The sequence below is a fragment of the Linepithema humile genome, chromosome 7 (assembly GCF_040581485.1).
Source record: "Linepithema humile isolate Giens D197 chromosome 7, Lhum_UNIL_v1.0, whole genome shotgun sequence".
In the NCBI taxonomy this organism is placed as follows: Eukaryota; Metazoa; Arthropoda; class Insecta; order Hymenoptera; family Formicidae; genus Linepithema; species Linepithema humile.
In genome coordinates, this window is record NC_090134.1 from 944,598 (window position 1) to 962,090 (window position 17,493).

The 17,493-nt window shown below is 36.4% G+C and overlaps 2 protein-coding genes across 4 annotated transcripts; both read right to left on the reverse strand.

The window, feature by feature from the left end:
• Positions 1-5: 5 nt before the first annotated feature.
• Positions 6-14,048, reverse strand: e(y)3 (enhancer of yellow 3). 3 transcript variants are annotated; one of them, XM_067359448.1, is made up of 12 exons: positions 13,663-14,048; positions 13,063-13,596; positions 11,102-12,979; positions 6,755-11,017; positions 5,218-5,880; positions 4,035-4,268; positions 3,154-3,664; positions 2,777-2,958; positions 2,555-2,702; positions 2,153-2,359; positions 1,496-1,611; positions 6-779 (listed from the first exon to the last, which is right to left on the reverse strand). In XM_067359448.1, the coding sequence occupies exons 2-12, from the start codon at positions 13,472-13,474 to the stop codon at positions 661-663; spliced, it is 8,733 nt and encodes a 2,910-aa protein (XP_067215549.1). In that variant the 5' UTR covers positions 13,475-13,596; positions 13,663-14,048; the 3' UTR covers positions 6-660. The 3 variants fall into 3 exon arrangements, with proteins under 3 accessions (XP_067215549.1, XP_012233212.2, XP_067215550.1); XM_012377789.2 differs by having other exon boundaries at positions 3,939-4,268; XM_067359449.1 differs by lacking the exon at positions 1,496-1,611 and having other exon boundaries at positions 3,939-4,268.
• A 118-nt stretch (positions 14,049-14,166) lies between these two features.
• Positions 14,167-17,289, reverse strand: LOC105678439 (ESF1 homolog). The gene is made up of 7 exons (XM_012377790.2): positions 16,401-17,289; positions 16,085-16,263; positions 15,852-15,974; positions 15,571-15,771; positions 15,275-15,494; positions 14,423-15,204; positions 14,167-14,340 (listed from the first exon to the last, which is right to left on the reverse strand). Exons 1-7 carry the CDS (start codon positions 17,128-17,130, stop codon positions 14,230-14,232), a joined length of 2,346 nt encoding a protein of 781 aa, XP_012233213.2. The 5' UTR covers positions 17,131-17,289; the 3' UTR covers positions 14,167-14,229.
• Positions 17,290-17,493: the final 204 nt, after the last annotated feature.

Consider the following 17,493-nt stretch of genomic DNA (forward strand, 5'->3'; position numbering starts at 1 on the left):
TGCCATTCCTTTCAGTTTCACTTTTTATTTTTTCCCTTCTATTTTACATATATATGGCAGTCGACGAAAAATAGTAATATTTTATAAAACCGTTGTTGGTTGAAAAGTACAACACTGCAACTGTCGTGTGACAATACTTCGTTCATTTTTTCTTACTTTGCTTTATGTTAAATAAATATTCACTTAACAAAATGTTAATATTGTATAAATGCAAAAGTTATAAAAAAAGTGATATTTAACCAAGCTTGTGGACTTAAATCAATTTCGTATTCATAAAAGAATCTATGATCAAGACAAAGTGCGCAGCTTCTCGTACATTTTGTGCGTTATATTCTGTAATTCTGACGAGACAATCAGAATTGAGCATTTAATTTATTCCTTATCAGACAATTCACCGTTTCTTTTGCGGCAAACGTACACATAGTAAAAATTCAAAGTCACAAGTTAAATTACTTATCCCAAAACTATGTACAATGTGACTCATTCGTTACCAAGTATTCGAGAAGAAAATCTTGCGTATACTTGCTCAATAAAACAGAACACTCAATAAAAAAAATTAGCTATACTTTATAATATAATACAATACACTGCACTGGCATGTTTACTACACAGCTCGATATCTTTCTGTTCGTACAGCACTGCTCGATGCTATGATTACGTTCATGTTTTGAGCACTTTCGAAACTAACGGCTTTGTCATTTGGTGACGAGTCGACGGTGTACAAAAATCACACAGGTAATTTTTCTTGTCAACCGCTAGTCCCTTGGTCTCCACGCATTCTGAAAAAAATATAGAAACAATTAGATATTTATTTCACGAGGTTCAGTGTTCCGCAATAGGGATTGCACAAAGCTATTTTTGTATCGCGAGCAGAACTCCTTTTTCTTTTAAGATTTCTCATTTTCCAAATTAAAGTATTATCAACAGGCAGATAATGATACTAATTATTGCTTGAGAACCATGAATTCTAGAAAGATAAGTAGAAACAGACAGGAGCATATCAGACTTCGATTAATTCCATTTGACATCTCTGTACTATAGCATCCACTATAATTTATAGTTCTTATCTGGTAAAGAGGAGAAGTAAAAGGATAGAAATGTGTCCATGTACATACTAAATAGCAAATAATTAAAATGTAGCTTTCAAAATGGCGATGATAAACAAAATTCAATAGCGTGCAGATGCTAAAATGTATATTACAACATGCGATGGACTTAACACTTTGAACGTCAGCTGAAAGTTTAAATTAAACTCCGAAACGTACAAATATTTTTATCACACATTTAAAATTAAGATGAGATCTTTGATAGTTGTACAATCGAAAAGAAAAAATTATATGGATTAATGTGATAAAAATAAATTTTGCTTATCGAAGTTGACAGATCCATGTACTTAATGTTTAACGCGATTTTTAATGATAAAGCACGCTAATGCGTGAATCCGTAAATATTCAAAGTGTTAAACTAACACAATCATGAAATTTGGTGTCAATACCTAAGTGCAGATATTTGTCACATGCGCTGCAATGCACTAGATTCGCTTCCAGGTCGAGCCTTTGGGACGTATGACAGCGACTGCAGTGCGGGCAATAGCGACCCTTTCGCCAGAGCCTTGTTATCGCATAAAGATCATGTGGTTAGTGAATTCAGGTAAGGGTATATTATGTATTATAGCGGTGCTTGGTATACGGAATAGGGTTTAAAAATGTCACATGGTAACACACTACCTATCCTTTAATTTAGTCGTAAAGATTTTTTTAACAAAAAATTCGAGAAGTGAACAGTTGTGATTTTTAAATTGTAAGCCATAAAAGAAAAATTATTTTGACAAATTATTGTGTAAAAATACAAACATTTGGCGTCAAATTTTTATTTTTTTTAGCTAACTTAGTCAGTTTTTTAATTCTGTCTGCAAAACTAATATTTTAAGAAAATCTTAATTAAATAAAAATTTAAAACTGAAAGTGCCATAGTATTTTGTGAAATTAAAAAAGAACAAACAGGGAAAATTGGTTGCTGAATTCTGCATAAATTTGATGTAACCAAAAGAGAAGATGTTGAAAAAGTGTTATGGTGTGAGCCATGGAAATCGTCAAGCAACTGAAAGCCCAGCATAGTTTAAAAAAACTGATGCATCATAAATTTTACTCACTTCGAACATGGTACACAGAGTGTGGACACATAAACTCGAGTGTTTTTCTCGCCTTTTTTATATTCATGTTGCCATAGCGCCACACTGTTTCTGTCTGAATTAGCTCCTCCGGGTTCTCTAGAACCGCAATTTGCGCACACAGCGCATTCCTGACAATGCCATCTTCCTTGTGGTACTCGCCGCAAACCAACACAATAGATATGGTACCTAAACATGCAATATTGTGTTATATTAATTAGAAATCTTGCAGCAATAAATCTAAATTGCAGGTAACTGATTGAAAAAATTATAATACATAGAATTTTTTTTCTTAACAAAATTGAAATAAAAAAGTTAATATTTTTCAAATAAAATAGAAAATATAACACATAGCGATGCCGAGTATTCGTAAATGTAACTCACCCACGATCGCACATGTCACAAAAGAGCATTTTGTCTTCATCCGCCGGATCGTGACATTGCGCGCACGTTTTACAATCAGTACATTGCCATGCATATGACTGAATGTGCGGTACCATATCCAATGTTAAATCTATACAGGATGGATGAACTGAAAACAATAATTATCTTAATTAGTTCTGTACAAAAACATGCGAGTAATTTAATTTGCAATGTAATTTTTACCATTTCCATTGCAAGTACCACATTGAATTAAAATTTCACTCTTGTTATGTTTATTTAAAATTTTCAGGCACATCTTGCACTTCAATTTTACATCATCTTTCGAGTTTGAGATATCCATGTCTACGTCGTCCATAGTTGACTGAGATCCTTCCGTATCTTGCGTGCCTTCGCTGGAAGATGAACTATTCAAACAAAATCATTATTATTTCCTAATTAATTATAATATTGATATATGTTTATCATGAACTCTAATTCTAAATTAATTAAAAAATATTATTTGGCATCTTATTTTGGAACCATTCTGCGTACACAGTAATCGCGGTCTTAAGAATTTAAAAAGTAAACTATATAAAATTTTATAATAGCTCATTACTTGCCTTGAGTCATCGGAAGAAGATTCGCTATCGCTATCGCTTTGAGAACCTTCCGATTGACTATCGAATTTACGCTCATTAGGCCGCGTGGGTCCGTACAAAACTGTATTTAAAGGATAATATCGTAATTCCGCTGGTGTATATTCCCTATAATAATCGGTATATTGCCCCGGTATCAATGCAACCGGATAATGTCCCACTTTGTGCTCCGGATCGACCTTCTGTTGCTTTTTTGGCACGTGAATCGTGAAAGTCTGCAAATCTAAGCAGCACTTGCGGTTCTCCTTGCGAGCTTTATTTAGACTAATATTCCACGACATTGCCGACTGCACCGCCATTTCCGCAAGATCTATTCTATTCCTCTCCGCGTTCGCCGCGGCCGATAATTCCTTCTGCTTTTTGGAATGTTCCTTGACTTGCTTCTCGCGCATGTGCTTGCGATACTCTTCGTACTGATCGGGGAAGTCACTGCACATTACATCCAGTACTTCTGAACTGCACACCGCTGTTAAACCTGAATGGTGATATAAGAACATCAGTATATTTATTTACTATTTTTGATCTTAAATTTATTTTTTATTGGAAAGAGAGAGAGAGAGAGACAAGTTTTGTTATCGTTTACGAGAAATCAATAAAAAGAAATTCTTTGTCAATTTATTCAAATTTACGTGTGTAAATGACTTCCACCTTTATATAAATTCATATAACATAATTAATTTAAAATTATATACAATTAAATGTATATATATAAATTTTTCATACAAGAAAATTCATAAAAATGACCTTACCCATATCACACATTGCTTCGCTAACCAATCCATTTTCCCTTAAATAATTTCTCTCTTCCATATCAACAACCCTACGTTTGAGATCTGGATATTTACGCTTGAAAGACTTTACGCCAAGATACTGCGATATCTGTTCCTGTATCATGAAAGTTTCGCCCTTTCGGTCAAGTGGCCACTCGTATTCTGCTATTTTATCAACAGTGAACGGTCCTTCATCGGGATCAAAATTAATCTCCATCCTCCGGTTTTTTACTTTGACTTTTTCTGATTCGGTCGTAGCAGTACTCAGGACACTACCTTGCGATTCTTCATTTATTATTGTCTCCGAAGCTGTAATGTCAATTACAGTAAAAATTAATCTTTATAGGAAATATTATTTTCACTCTATTATTTTCACAAAAATATACACAAATAGTATATACTTATATAGACGATATGCGAATTATTATAAGCGTTTTTAATGCTGCTAAGCACAGCATAATTGCAACACATATTGCAAATAAGAGAAATGATGTACACTGCCTCGCATTTAAGCACATCATTGCAATTTCGTATTTAGTTACTTGAGAAACGTCTTATGCCACAAGAAAAGATCTATTTTTAGTCAGCTTGGAGTTGGATGTGTACCAATATATTCAATTCAACCCAGCTGTTCAATGATCAAACTAAAAATAATTTTTTTTTTCTAGACTTATGCAATAAAAAAATTATATCTTTATCGATATGATTCCGTTTTGTATTAATAAATAATAAAAATAGAATTGTAACAATATGCACAATATTATTGTCAAATCAAATATAATTTAATAAAAAATAGAAAACTCAATAGAAAATTTAAAAAAATATATTTCTAAACTATTTAAAGATAAAAGTCTAAAACAATGTAATAATAAAAAACAAATATATTAATATAGAAATTAATATAGAAAAATCTTAAAACATATTATTAAAATCTTTGCTATGTAATATTTAAAATAGTGTGTGTATGTGTGTGTAGGTGTGTATATGTCAAACGATATTCGTGCTATTGTTAAATTACGACGTTAACGATAGCATTATAATAGGAATATTACTGTCTCTTGATTTTTAGGTAGTCGCATAGTTCTTTTTTAAAATTATGAAAATTTTGCTCTAGGAATCAATAAATAAAACATGTTACCGATTCCGAGATGTAATATCTCATAATTCTTTAAAGATAATAAATTAATAAAAGTTATATAATATTTAGTTCAATTATAATATTTCATATTATCATTCTAATGTTAATGTAAATACAAACCCGGTGCTGATATATTTCTAGCCGGTGTCTGAGATCTCGAGCCGGACTCGGCGCTCATTCTCGTCTCCTCATCGATTACTTGCACCGTCGACACCGTTTCGCCTCTGATAGCCGTGGTGTCCGCTTGCTTCTTAGATGTCGGCGTTAACCAATTCGAATGTCCGGGCGGTACAGGTATCTCTTTAATTTCGGATATTCTCGACCCATCCGACACTTTATTCATGCCTTTATTCTCCGCGTGTTGCTTTCCCGCCGCTTTCTGCATCTTTTCAGAGACAATTTCTATAGCCGGCTTTTTATGCTGGTCAGCTTTTGAATCTGCGGATATTTGACTCGTGGACGCTTTCGATAGGTCTTCTTGGACGCACGACGATCTGGCAGATTCCAGTTGCATCATTATCTCGGACTTAGAGACTTTCAAGTCTTTCTTCCCTGCTTCTTTGCGACTCAATATGTGTTTCTCTATTTTACAATCCATGGGCGGCTGTTTAAGCGCCTTGTACAATTCCGATGATTTCCGCAGCGAATCTTGCTGTATCGGTGTCGTTTCGTCGATGGTAATGACAGCCATCGTCGATGCTTCTATAGCAGACAAGTCTTGATCTATACGAGGCTTTTTCGCAACCAAAGGTTCCACGTTATCCATTTTCCGTTTACCACGACCTATAACAAAGCGAAAATTAGTATTCTTCTGTTAATATTATATTTAATATTATATTTAATATTATATTTTAATAGCGTACAAAATTATTTTAATAGCGTACAAAATTAAAAAATATCAAAAATCGATAACGATATTTGTTATTTCGTAATACTATATAAAATTATTATTAATAAAAGAAATGTCTAATTGGGCTTTCTAATGATAAAATTATAACAATAAAATTTAATAGCTATATAAGCCCAGAGTTAGGTATTACACTCAAGTAAGAGGATGTACAATTTTTTGAAACTGATTGATTTTTATAACCGACCTTCGACAATGTTGCGTCTTATACGTACACTTATGTTTTACTAACGTTTCGTTTACTTTGTATCTCTCACTGAGGATGGTCAAAACAAATGGACCGAAACGTATGTAACTATTTTATTTAAATACACTTTACTGAGCAACTAATACCTGGCTCTGAGTTTATATAGCTATTAAATTTTATTACTATATAAAATATATCGATATATATTTTACTTATTAAAAATTTTAAACGTAAATGTGTTTAAAAACTTTTGTGGCTTATTGTATATGTTTATCACAACCTTTCTGTTGAGTTAAATCTATATGTTTTTATAAAACACAATAGAGTAAGCAGAAAGGAACGCTAGATGTTTGTGTAAAATAATTATTATTTTTCAATCCAGGCGATCCAGGCGATCCAGGCGATCCAGGCGTAATGCCCGACCATCTTCAGTATTATTGATATTGTTTGACATTAATCACGTTTATAATATTTTAACCAACTTTACACAATCCTACTTTATTTGAACACATAAAAATATATTTTATTATATTTTAATAAATTTTTTTTCGAAAGAAACAAACCTCGTCCTCTGCCTCTTTTGGGTGGGGCGTAACTCTTCTGGCTTCTGCAGGTTCTTTTAGGCCTCTCGTTCTCTCTGTGTTCGAGTTGTTGCGGAGGAACTTGCTGCACCTCATCCAAGGCTAAAGGATCTCTGGGTATCAACATTTGCGCGGTTGATTGTTGAACGAGCTGCTGTTGCACCACCATTGGATTTCTTCGCGGTCTGCCTCTCTTCTTCGGCACTTTAATATCAGCAATACTTCTCTTAGGCGTCACTTCCTCTATGATGACAACGTCCTGGCTAGAATTCGAGTTTTCATTGACGATTATCAGCTCCGGGCGATGCTCGATAATCTCGCAATCCGACGATCCACCCGGCGAATTGATAGTGTTCTTGCTCAAAAGATCCTTCAGCTTCTCGCCCACGTCTGACGGTCGCACCTGCGTGATACTGATCTCCTGGTTGATCACATTCATCTGCTGTCGACTGATCAGATTCGTGTTCGGGTCGAACAACAATTGCTGTTGTTGTTGCTGCTTCTGATCCCGACACACCACCGGTTGGATAGTAACCTCTGGTAAAATCTGCGAAAGCTGCGCTTCCAGCTTGGATTTCTTGCTCTCAATCGGCGAGATCGTTACGTCCTTGCGCTTTGGCGATATATCGATTTGCTGCTGGGTGTTCTCCGCTGATTGTTTCCTGCTCTGCACCGGTTCAATCGTCAGCTCGGCCCGATTGCTCTGCAAAATGGATGAATGATGCCCGGATTTCAGCATCTTCAATCCAGGCTCTTTGGGCACTGTTGTCTGCTCCATGTATCTGTGAGGGAAGCTCAATATGGAATCCAGAACCGCTACATCTTTGCCTTTGTGCGCGGAGGATTCGCCGTGAGTATCGCAGGTTACGATGGTGGGATGACCGGTCTTGGATAGTTTGATCTTCATCTCCAGCGGCGAATCTGTGGCCTCCCTACGCCTCTGCTGCTTGTCCTTCTTCTCGGAAGAACTGGAAGGTGTGTCCATCACCGAAGCATCGCCCGTTTTGAACAGTTTAATCTTCATTCCGATGGACGAGTCGCCGCCTTTGGAGTGTTCCGCATCGGACATACGCGTAGCTTTGCTTTGATGATCTTCCGCGGTGGCTTCGCTCTGCACGATAGAAGCATCACCGCTTTTAGACAACTTGATCTTCATGCCGAGCGGAGATTCCGTTCTCTTCGCTTCCGCCTGACCCTCCCGTGGCTTCGAATCTTCCGCTGACTCCGTTTTATCGGACGCATCTCCAGATTTCGATACTTTGATCTTCGGAATGGCGGCTGTAGATTCTGAGGCTTGAAGCGTGTCTTGTTCCTCAATCATGTCCATCAATGTCGACGACGTCGTCTCACCCGTCTTTATCATCTTAATCTTGATGCCGGAAGACTCCGATGTTTTCATCGTATCTTGCGTCATCTCGGATTTTTCTTTGCATCTCGTATCCTTCACGTCGTCCGTCACTTCGGAGTGTATAATAGACGCGTCACCCGATTTAGACAACTTGAATTTCATACCGAGCGGCGATTCGGTGCGCTTAGGCGGCTCAGGTACTTCCAGTTTGTCTCTTGTATCCTCCGTGTTATCCACCGGAACAATAGATGCGCCACCTTTGCACTTGGACAGCTTTATTTTCATCCCGATCGGAGACTCGGTCCTCTTCGGCGGCTCCGGGTAATCCTGCTTCTCCTTTGCCTTCGACGACTCCTTCGTGTCCTCGGGAATATCCGGAGACACGATCGAAGCATCGCCGGTTTTCGACAGTTTAATTTTCATACCGATCGGAGAATCGGTTCGTTTCGGTGCCTCCTTGTGCTCCTCTGAAGATTCCGGCTTATCAGTTTGTATGATAGAGGCGTCACCAGTCTTGGAGAGCTTGAACTTCATTCCGATCGGCGATTCGGTTCTCTTAGGACTTCCTTGCGAAATCTCCAATTTCTCCTTGTGCTTCGTAAAAGCTTCCTTGCTGGAATCCTGCTGCTTGGAATCTGAGATGATCGAAGCGTCTCCAGACTTGGATAACTTAATCTTCATACCGATCGGCGAATCCGTTCTCTTCGGTTCTTCAATTTTGTACTTCGCCTCCTTTGAATCGTCTATGTTTTCGTGCTTTTCCGCACTCACGATAGAAGCGTCGCCAGACTTGGACAGCTTGATTTTCATGCCGATGGGAGACAATGACGGCGCGTTATCGGAGGTGTGCCACTGATTGATCTCCTCCGCATACTCGTTGGATATTATAGATGGATGACCGCCCTTTGACAGCTTTAGCTTAATCTTTCCCAATTTCTGACCCGGACTATCCTCGGGATTCGGCGAGTTCGTAGCCGATCGGATCTTCGGGCTCTTCGGCGAGCGCGGCTCGCTGCAATCTGCAATAGCGGACTTGGCGATCTTCAGGATTATTCTCGGCGAGCCGACGTTCTCAAAGTCCGAGTGCTTCTCGTCTCTGCGCGGCGTATCGGGGCCCTTCGATTCAGTCTTCTCGGCCGACTTTGGCGATTCCAACATCCTCGAGTACGCGACAGCTCTCGCGTCCTTCGGCATGAGAAGACTGTCATTCGGGCTGATGGAGGATTCTAACATTTTAGCTGAATCCGGAACGGGTATCTCAATCTTCGGTGGTTCCTTCAGTCGCTCCTCCAATATCGACGTTCTCGGGATTCGCTCGCACGCCTTCAAAATACCTTCGCTCGACAACGGTCTAATTTCGAACGCAGCTTCCTTTTCGACGTGCATCCGGTCCGTTACTTGCACATTCAGGGAACTACCCACGACAGTCGCGGTGTCAGACAAAGTCTTCGAAAACGTGCGATCTTCTGTTTCTTCACTCGGTTTGATCTCTTTGCTTATTTCGACGTCTTTCACATCAGCACTGGATACGTTCTGCATCTGCACCGCTATTTCTCGTTCCTTCTCGAGCTTCGCAGCCTCTGATATGATCTCGGCTTCCGAAATGGAAATGGAATCCGCCGCTGCGGCGTCTCGCAGATTCGCCAACTCAGACTCAACTTCGTCGTCAACGGGCACGTAAAGCTCCTCGTTCGCCTGTTTGGTTATATCCTCGACGACGCTTTCCACCATTTTCGGCGAGAGTACCAGCGGCGAGTCTATCGTTTGTTCCTCGGATTCCTGCAGAAACTTCACCGCGGATTCCAACTCGGATATTTCCGAACTCGACTGCGAATTTTCGATAACGCTCGAGGTGCATCGGGACACGTTCTCTCTCGCCATCACACTCTCCAATAAAATGTCCTGCGGCAATTCTAACTTCGCCTCATTTTCCTCCAATTCTCCAATCGGTTCCAATCGATTATCCTCGAAATCCACATCCAAATCATTCTGTTGCAAATCACCGTCCGTCCCAAGAGCCTCTTCTATTCTTTCGTCGTCCACAGTCGTTTCATTCAACGGTTCCGCACTTATGTTTTTGTTCATTGTTAATGCCTCGCTATCTTCGGTAGTTTTATCGTCAGTTGGCGCGTTGATGTCAGTTTTGCTCGTTTCATTATCTCTGTTTGTCAAACAACTGGTAATCACGCTTGTTATATAATCAGTGTTTTGCGCGATGGTTGCTTCGCCTTGATTCGCTTGATCCAACAAAAGATCCATATCGACATCTTTGCTCGCAGTTTCTTCCATCGGTGCCTTGTCTTCCACTTTCATGTCCTTTAACGAAGAATTTTCGCTATCTGGTATAAGAGTTAGCAGTCCCTCGAGCGCATCTATAGTTTGTTCAGCGGTGTCTATGCTTTCTGAATCATCCGACAGTTTCTTCGTCGACTGTTCAGTATCTGCTCTTTCGTTTGAATTTTCGTGCAATAAAGAGGTGTCAATTGTGCTAATGATACTCGATTGTACGTCTTTTAAATTGACGTCAGCGGATTCTTCTATAATGGTTTTTACATTTTTCTCCTCCACTATCGGCGTTACATTAACATCGATTGAATCTTCCGATTCCGTTTTAGTTCCTGCAGTCTCATCGCACGGTTTCACGTTTTCATCATGTTGTGTATCTTGTACATTAGTGGCTTGGATATCAGATTGTTGAACTTTCGGTTCTGGAACTATCTCTTGAGTTTTATCGTCTTCCGCAATATTTTTTTCAATTTCTGCGACTTCCTCTTCTTTTAAGCTTGATGCTTTCTCGATTTCTTTAATTTCTGTTTTGTTTGATGATATCTCAGCGATATTTTCCTCGACTTCTTCCTTCTCTGCTATATTGTGCAAGGAGCTTGCCGCATCATCGTCTGAAACAATTAAATTATCAGTTAACCGATTTATATTTTCCAATATTAGATTAAAAGGTGTAACATTTTCCAAAGCCAATTTACCTTTCATAGCACACAAATTAATTTCTTCATTTTGTACACATGATTCAGATCGATCAAGTTCTTGCTGTGGTTTATTTTGTATTAATAACGTTTTATTTTCATCTTCTTTAAGAGATGATGCTGCTTCTGATATCTTTAACTCTGCGTTTTCTGTTTTCTCAGTCTCAAGTAATGGTTCGTTTATATTTTCGATTGTCTTATTTGAATCCTCATTTGATATTAGAATAGAATCCTCAAGTTGACTAGGTGCAATATCATTAATCTCGTTTGCAGATTTTTCTGATACAGTTGGAAGCTGTTTGATGGATTCATCATGTTCGATTGGAATTAATGATTCAAGTGCTTCTGTAAAGATGTCTTCCGCGTGAATAGCTGTCTCCACCAAATTATTAACATCTATAGACGTTGAATTCGTATCAGTCTGTGTTATCAAATCTGTGGAGCATAAATCTGAACTTTCCTCACTTAATAAATGACTGCTTATAGACGTTATATCGTTCTTTATATTCCTCTCTTCATCTGTGTGTTCATGTACGGATGTATCTTTATCTAAAACTAATTCCTCATTACTTGTGTCTGGTGTAGTCTGAACTATACTTACATTCTTTAAATCAGACGTCTCTTCTACACTCATGTCATCTTGATTATCAGAAGTTGTAACAGCTGTTTCTTGAGAATCATTAATTTTATCTACTATTGAAACAATCTCCTGCGTTGTTTGACAGCTTTCAATAGTCATATTTGCTTCCTGAGAATCATTATTTTTACTTGTCACTTCTGCCATATTTGATTTCTTATCAGATGTCTCAATTAACATAGAATCCTTAGTTTCATTTGCAGATTCTACAGAAGCATCCGTATCTTTGCTTTCGGGTACATTTTGTACAAGTTCCTTCTCATTATCAAGGGAACAATTATCTAGTAATTCATTAGAAGTTGCAGAACTACTTTCTTTCTCTGTTTCGGGAACATGTGTTGATAATACTCTCGAGTCTAATTCAATATTTTGAACTTCGTCTTTCCGACTTTCTTCTATATTTTCAATTGTATCCACTAATGTATCTGTAGTTTCTTTACAAGTCTCGATGGAAGATTGACACACTAATGACGTTTCTTCGGTTGTCTCCGCTTTATCTGTGTTATTTTCACTTTGTTCATATGTGCTACTTGATATTTCATTATCAATGTTTTCTTTTAGCACGCAATCATCTATATTCTCTTGTTTTTCTAAAGTCTGTTGTAATGTTTTATGTTGACTAGAATCCTCTGACTCAACTTTTTTGTTCAAATCTAATTGGTTATCAATGACATTTTCCACTTTAACACTTGATTCCTCTGAAATAGTCTGCCCACTTGCAATATCATCTAACTGTAATAATATTTTTGCAGCTTGTTCCAATTCATCAGTTTCTTCAGAATTATCTTTCTCGTGATGTACTGCAGAAATAGGAGTTTCTTTCAAAGAATCGCCATCATTCATGTCAGTTTCTTCAGAATCTTCAGAGTTGTATGCTTCTCCTATTAATTGTAAACTCTTGCTGATACCACCAACTGTTACCATAGACTTTGCACTGTTTTTAGATTCTTTTTCACTCTCTACTGTTTCAGTGCTAGACTGAGCCTCTATTTTCTCAACAATATCTTTTTCAATCTCCATAGAAGAAACAGTATTTGTTTCTTGCTTATTTTGGACATTTTCCTGAGAAGTATCATCTAGAATAGTAGTCAACGAATTGATTTCAATTTGTGATTTGTCATTGGAAGACAATTTTGATGCACAAACTGTGGATGTGTCATCAACTATTTTATCAGTATTTACATCGCAAGTTTCATCATATTTAACTACAGGATCCATTTCTGTACTTGAAATATTTTCCCCTGAAACAATCAACGTTAGTTCTCTATGTATCACATTTTCATGAACACAATTAAATATTTCTTTCTGCATTAAATATTCTTACCTGTACATTTTTCAGACACAATACTGGATTCAGCACTGGAAACTTCAATATCATTAGTATTTGTAACACAAATGGTATCAGAAGTAGGATTTAATGCCTTGGATAAACTCTGTTCTGTTTCTGGTTTTGGATTTGACTGCGAGATTGATTCTATTTTTGAATCTGTAATGATCTGTGAAAGTGCGGCGATTTCACTTTCTAAAGTCGAATCGCCAACTTGTTCGCCGGACTGCACACCAATAATATCATTGATATCCATCATACTCAGAGCTTCAGTGTCATATGTTTCAGTATCGCTATCAACACCATATGGAGCATATTGAGCTGGAGAATTGTCCTTGGAAGATTTTTCTTTTTGTTCTTGATTCCTGTCTTTAGAGCCGAATAGGCCCATCTTAAAATCCTCCGACATTGTTTTGACGTTCCTTGCAGGGGACGTTGCTATACTTGCAGTCACACATTTATGCAAGTTTTTTCTACCAGTCGTGCGTGAATAAATTTATCCGCGCGTTCTAGCGTAAGCGTATCTCGCAACTGCAAGTATATTATTCATCAAATTTGCATAATATTGTCATATATAACCGATTTTGCTTTACTTACCGCTACATTACTCATTTATTTGTTTTCGGCCAACAACGAACATAACCAACATTTCTTTCCACTTGTGCGCAAACCGATCCCGATGAATTGTACGTATTACACAAATATGAGATAACGCGAGAGAAGATATCGTACCGTTTTCTCGCCTACCTGACTTTTAGACGGACGGGATCGATACACGAGTGCGTATGCTTCGCACTTTTGAAAATATATTTGGTCAAATCGTAAAACAGCGTTCACTAAATTCTGACGCCAACTGTAGCCAACAGATACTAAAATCCAGTACTAATAAAATACCCTAGCAATTAATGGCATATGCATACGGCACGTGGCAATCAAACAGAATAACCAACATTAAAGATTGAACGTGATTTGTCAACAAAAAAAAAAAAAATAATCTTTAATATCTTAAAAATTATTCTTAATTACTAATATCTCTTAATGTAAAAATTATTTATAATTACTACAAAGATGTATATCAACACAAAGAAAAGGCAAAACGAGTAGAGTTGGTTGTTATCACACATATTTGACTTTTTTTTTATAGATGTATGTATGATAAAATTATCATTTTATTGATTGTTTAATATTTTGCGTTTTTTTCTTTACAGATTTAACTAATGCATGCAATTCCGTTGATAGTTTGTCACCTGTTCTCGATTTTTTAACCTGTTTATCCTAAAAATTTTTAAACATATATATAAACAAAGTACATTAGAAGTTAAGCGTAAATTGTCGCTAATGAATATTTTCTACTTACATCTTCTGCATGTGCTTCGTTGTCAATTCTTCTCTTTAGCTTTTCATTGACTAAAGCTTCCGTACCTTTTGTCTTTCTATAATGCGGATCTGCGGGATCGATATTGAAATGATGCGACGTAAACAAAGCGGCGAATCTCTGATCCTTAACGTCAACTTCGAAATTGTCTTCCTTTGTTTCCTCTTGCGCGTTCTTCTTTTTACTGAGACGTTTTCGTTTAGATTTTGACATAGTAGCATTTTCCTCAATCTGTTTCATGTTGAAATGCTTCTTGCTGTCCTCTTGATCCATCAGAAGTAACTCTAATTCGGCTTTACGTCGCTTTTCTTCTTCTCCAATCGACAATTCTATATCACTAGTTTCATTGTCTATCTTTTCTTTTTTATAGGATGATTTATCGTTTTTAAATTCTTCCGCGAAGTATTTATCATTCACATCTACATCAGATGGTAAAGAATCTTCTGAATCGCTCGAATTTTTTTCTTTAAGCTTCTTTCTTTCTTCTTTCTTAGCTTTTTTCTTCGCTTTGCGTTTTTCCAGATATTGCTCGAAAGGTGTGAGCTCTTCCTTATTTTTTATACTCTCTTTAACTAATTTCTCAGCCTTCTCTTTCGTGCCAATACCCCATGTAAATTCCAATTCGACATCCTTGTTTTGTTTTGCTTCTTCTTCCTCTTCAATGGTTTTCAATAGAGATTTGTACTTTCTAATTGGATCATTATCTGTCTCTGATTCGTGATCATCATTGGCTCCCTTAGTTGCTTCTTTCTCCCCCTCTGTATCTATAAAGCATAAAAATTATACATTAGATATAGATTCAAGAATAAATAAAATAATAGCATAACATTATACCTGAATCATTTTCGCTACCGCTCGCTAGATATGTCTGCAAATCATTTTCATCGACATCTTGTAGTCTTCCTGAATTTAATTTCTGAGTAAACTCTTGCCTGTCTAAATTTGTTTCATCCCATGTTAACTCGACTTTAACTTGTTGCAAAGCTGTTGTTGTAAACTGTCGTGGTTGATATTTCACAGGTTCCGGTATCTCAGTACATATCTCTTTAGGTTCCTTCAATAAGTATTTCAAAATATTTCTTAATACTTCAATAGACTATCAATATATCCTATTGTGATTTAATAAATACCTGGTCAAACGTCATATCGTCTGGTATAAATCTTAAATCTAATTTAGTTGCAGTCGATTCGTACTCGATACCGTCGCATTCTGTATATACTTTATTTGCCGTTTTGGCAGAATCAAATTCAGCCACAGCATAATAATATTTCAATCGATTCAATTGATACTGCCTCAACTTTTCCATGTGATAACTTGAACCTTCCTCATTCTGAAAAAGAAAAATTAATATAAGTAATAAAAAATAAAATGTATTATTAAATTATAGAAAAATCGTTATATATTTCATACATCATCTTCGATGTCGTCTTCGATGTCATCTTCATTGTCGATATTTTCATTATTTTTTAATTCTGTCGGTCCATTGACCTCTTCCTCCTTCATTCGTTGCTGGCCAAACTCTGATGGATAAATCTGAAATTAATCAGATGTAAGAAATAGAAATATGTTACTATTTATATTATATGCTCCAATTAATTGTTATTAATATTTTATAATTTTAATACAATTATATTTATGATTACCGTAACAGAATGGATGAGTCCACCACTGGGTAAAAATGAATTTAGTAAAATCATTAAATCTACAGCTCTTATCCTATCCCAGTCCATATTACAAATAGCTAATCTGTGTGTGATTTCATCTGTTGTTTCAGCTTCTTTGTCTAGCTCGCCCCATTTGTGTTCAATTTCTTCTTCAATATCTAAAAATAAAACAAAAATTTAGTATTACATCTTATAATATTTGAAAGTACTACAATATTATAAAATATAAGAAATAATATAAAAATATTATATAAAAAATATAAAATTATAAAAAATATAAAAAGTAATATTATACCACTGGCTTCAGATGATTCCTCTTCTGAAGAGCTATCAGTGAACAAGATGCCTTCACCCCTGGCATAATTTACAGTAAGATCTTTTAGTTTCTCTTTAACTTCATTTGTGAGTTTATTACTTTCATCTTTTCTTCTTTTATGCAGTTGTTTATCATTTTCATCCAAATTCAATTGAAAATTCTTTTCCTCGTGGGAAAGTTTATCCTCATCATATGAAGATTCATTATCGGATTCATTATCAGATTCAATATTAGATTCATTATTAGATTCATTGACAGAAATAGATTCCTTTTTCGATTTTGTTTGAAGCAAATCCTTGCTACTTGAAGCACAATCATCATCAACTTGATCATCTTTGCTTTCTTTATCTAAACAATCTTTCGCAGAGTCAGCTTGCTTCATTGCCTTCTTCTTGTCTTTCACTTTTTCCTTGATATCCTTTGCTTTATTCTTCTTTTCATCTTTCCTACTTGTGGATGAGACAGATATATCTTCATCCTCTTCTTCACTGCTAGACAGATCATAGTATTTCCTAAGATCTTCAGTGGTAGTTTGATTAATTGGCCTACCGCGCTTATCGATAGTATATTTCACGGTGAACTTTTTGTCTTTAAACATATCTTTAAATCGATGGTCAATTTTTACTTTTCTCTCAGCCTTAGGAATGCGTCGGAATTTCGGATCCTTTGCGATATGCGCAAAACGCGCGTCTTTCGACATTTCATCCATTGCTATTGAGATTGTTAATCAATATATTCACTAACAAACACGATAATTAATTTGATATACAGAACTTTATACACAGAATATACAATAACAGAGGCACGTATTCATCATACACGTGCTTCGACATTGGTTATGCAGGTTATGTCTATCGAGTTAGGGTAGGTCAGACTAGAATGTGTTTCCATCGAATTGCATTATATACTTGCTATTACTACAAATGAAATAGAATATTTTTAGACGGAGAGGAATTAAAAGACTATTCTTCAATCAATAATGCATAATAATTTCTTAAATACACAAAAAATATTAAATTTTATTAACATCTTAACGCTATTAAAAATAGTCCAAAAGCGAAAATAACATGTA

Coding starts and splice junctions, on each gene's coding strand:
- LOC105678439 (XM_012377790.2), bottom strand. CDS start 17,130: ATGGATGAAATGTCGAAAGACGCGCGTTTTGCGCATATCGCAAAGGAT. Junction 15,772..15,851: donor AAGACGACATCGAAGATGAT/GTATGAAATATA, acceptor TTTCTTTTTCAG/AATGAGGAAGGTTCAAGTTA. Junction 14,341..14,422: donor ACGAAGCACATGCAGAAGAT/GTAAGTAGAAAA, acceptor AAAAATTTTTAG/GATAAACAGGTTAAAAAATC.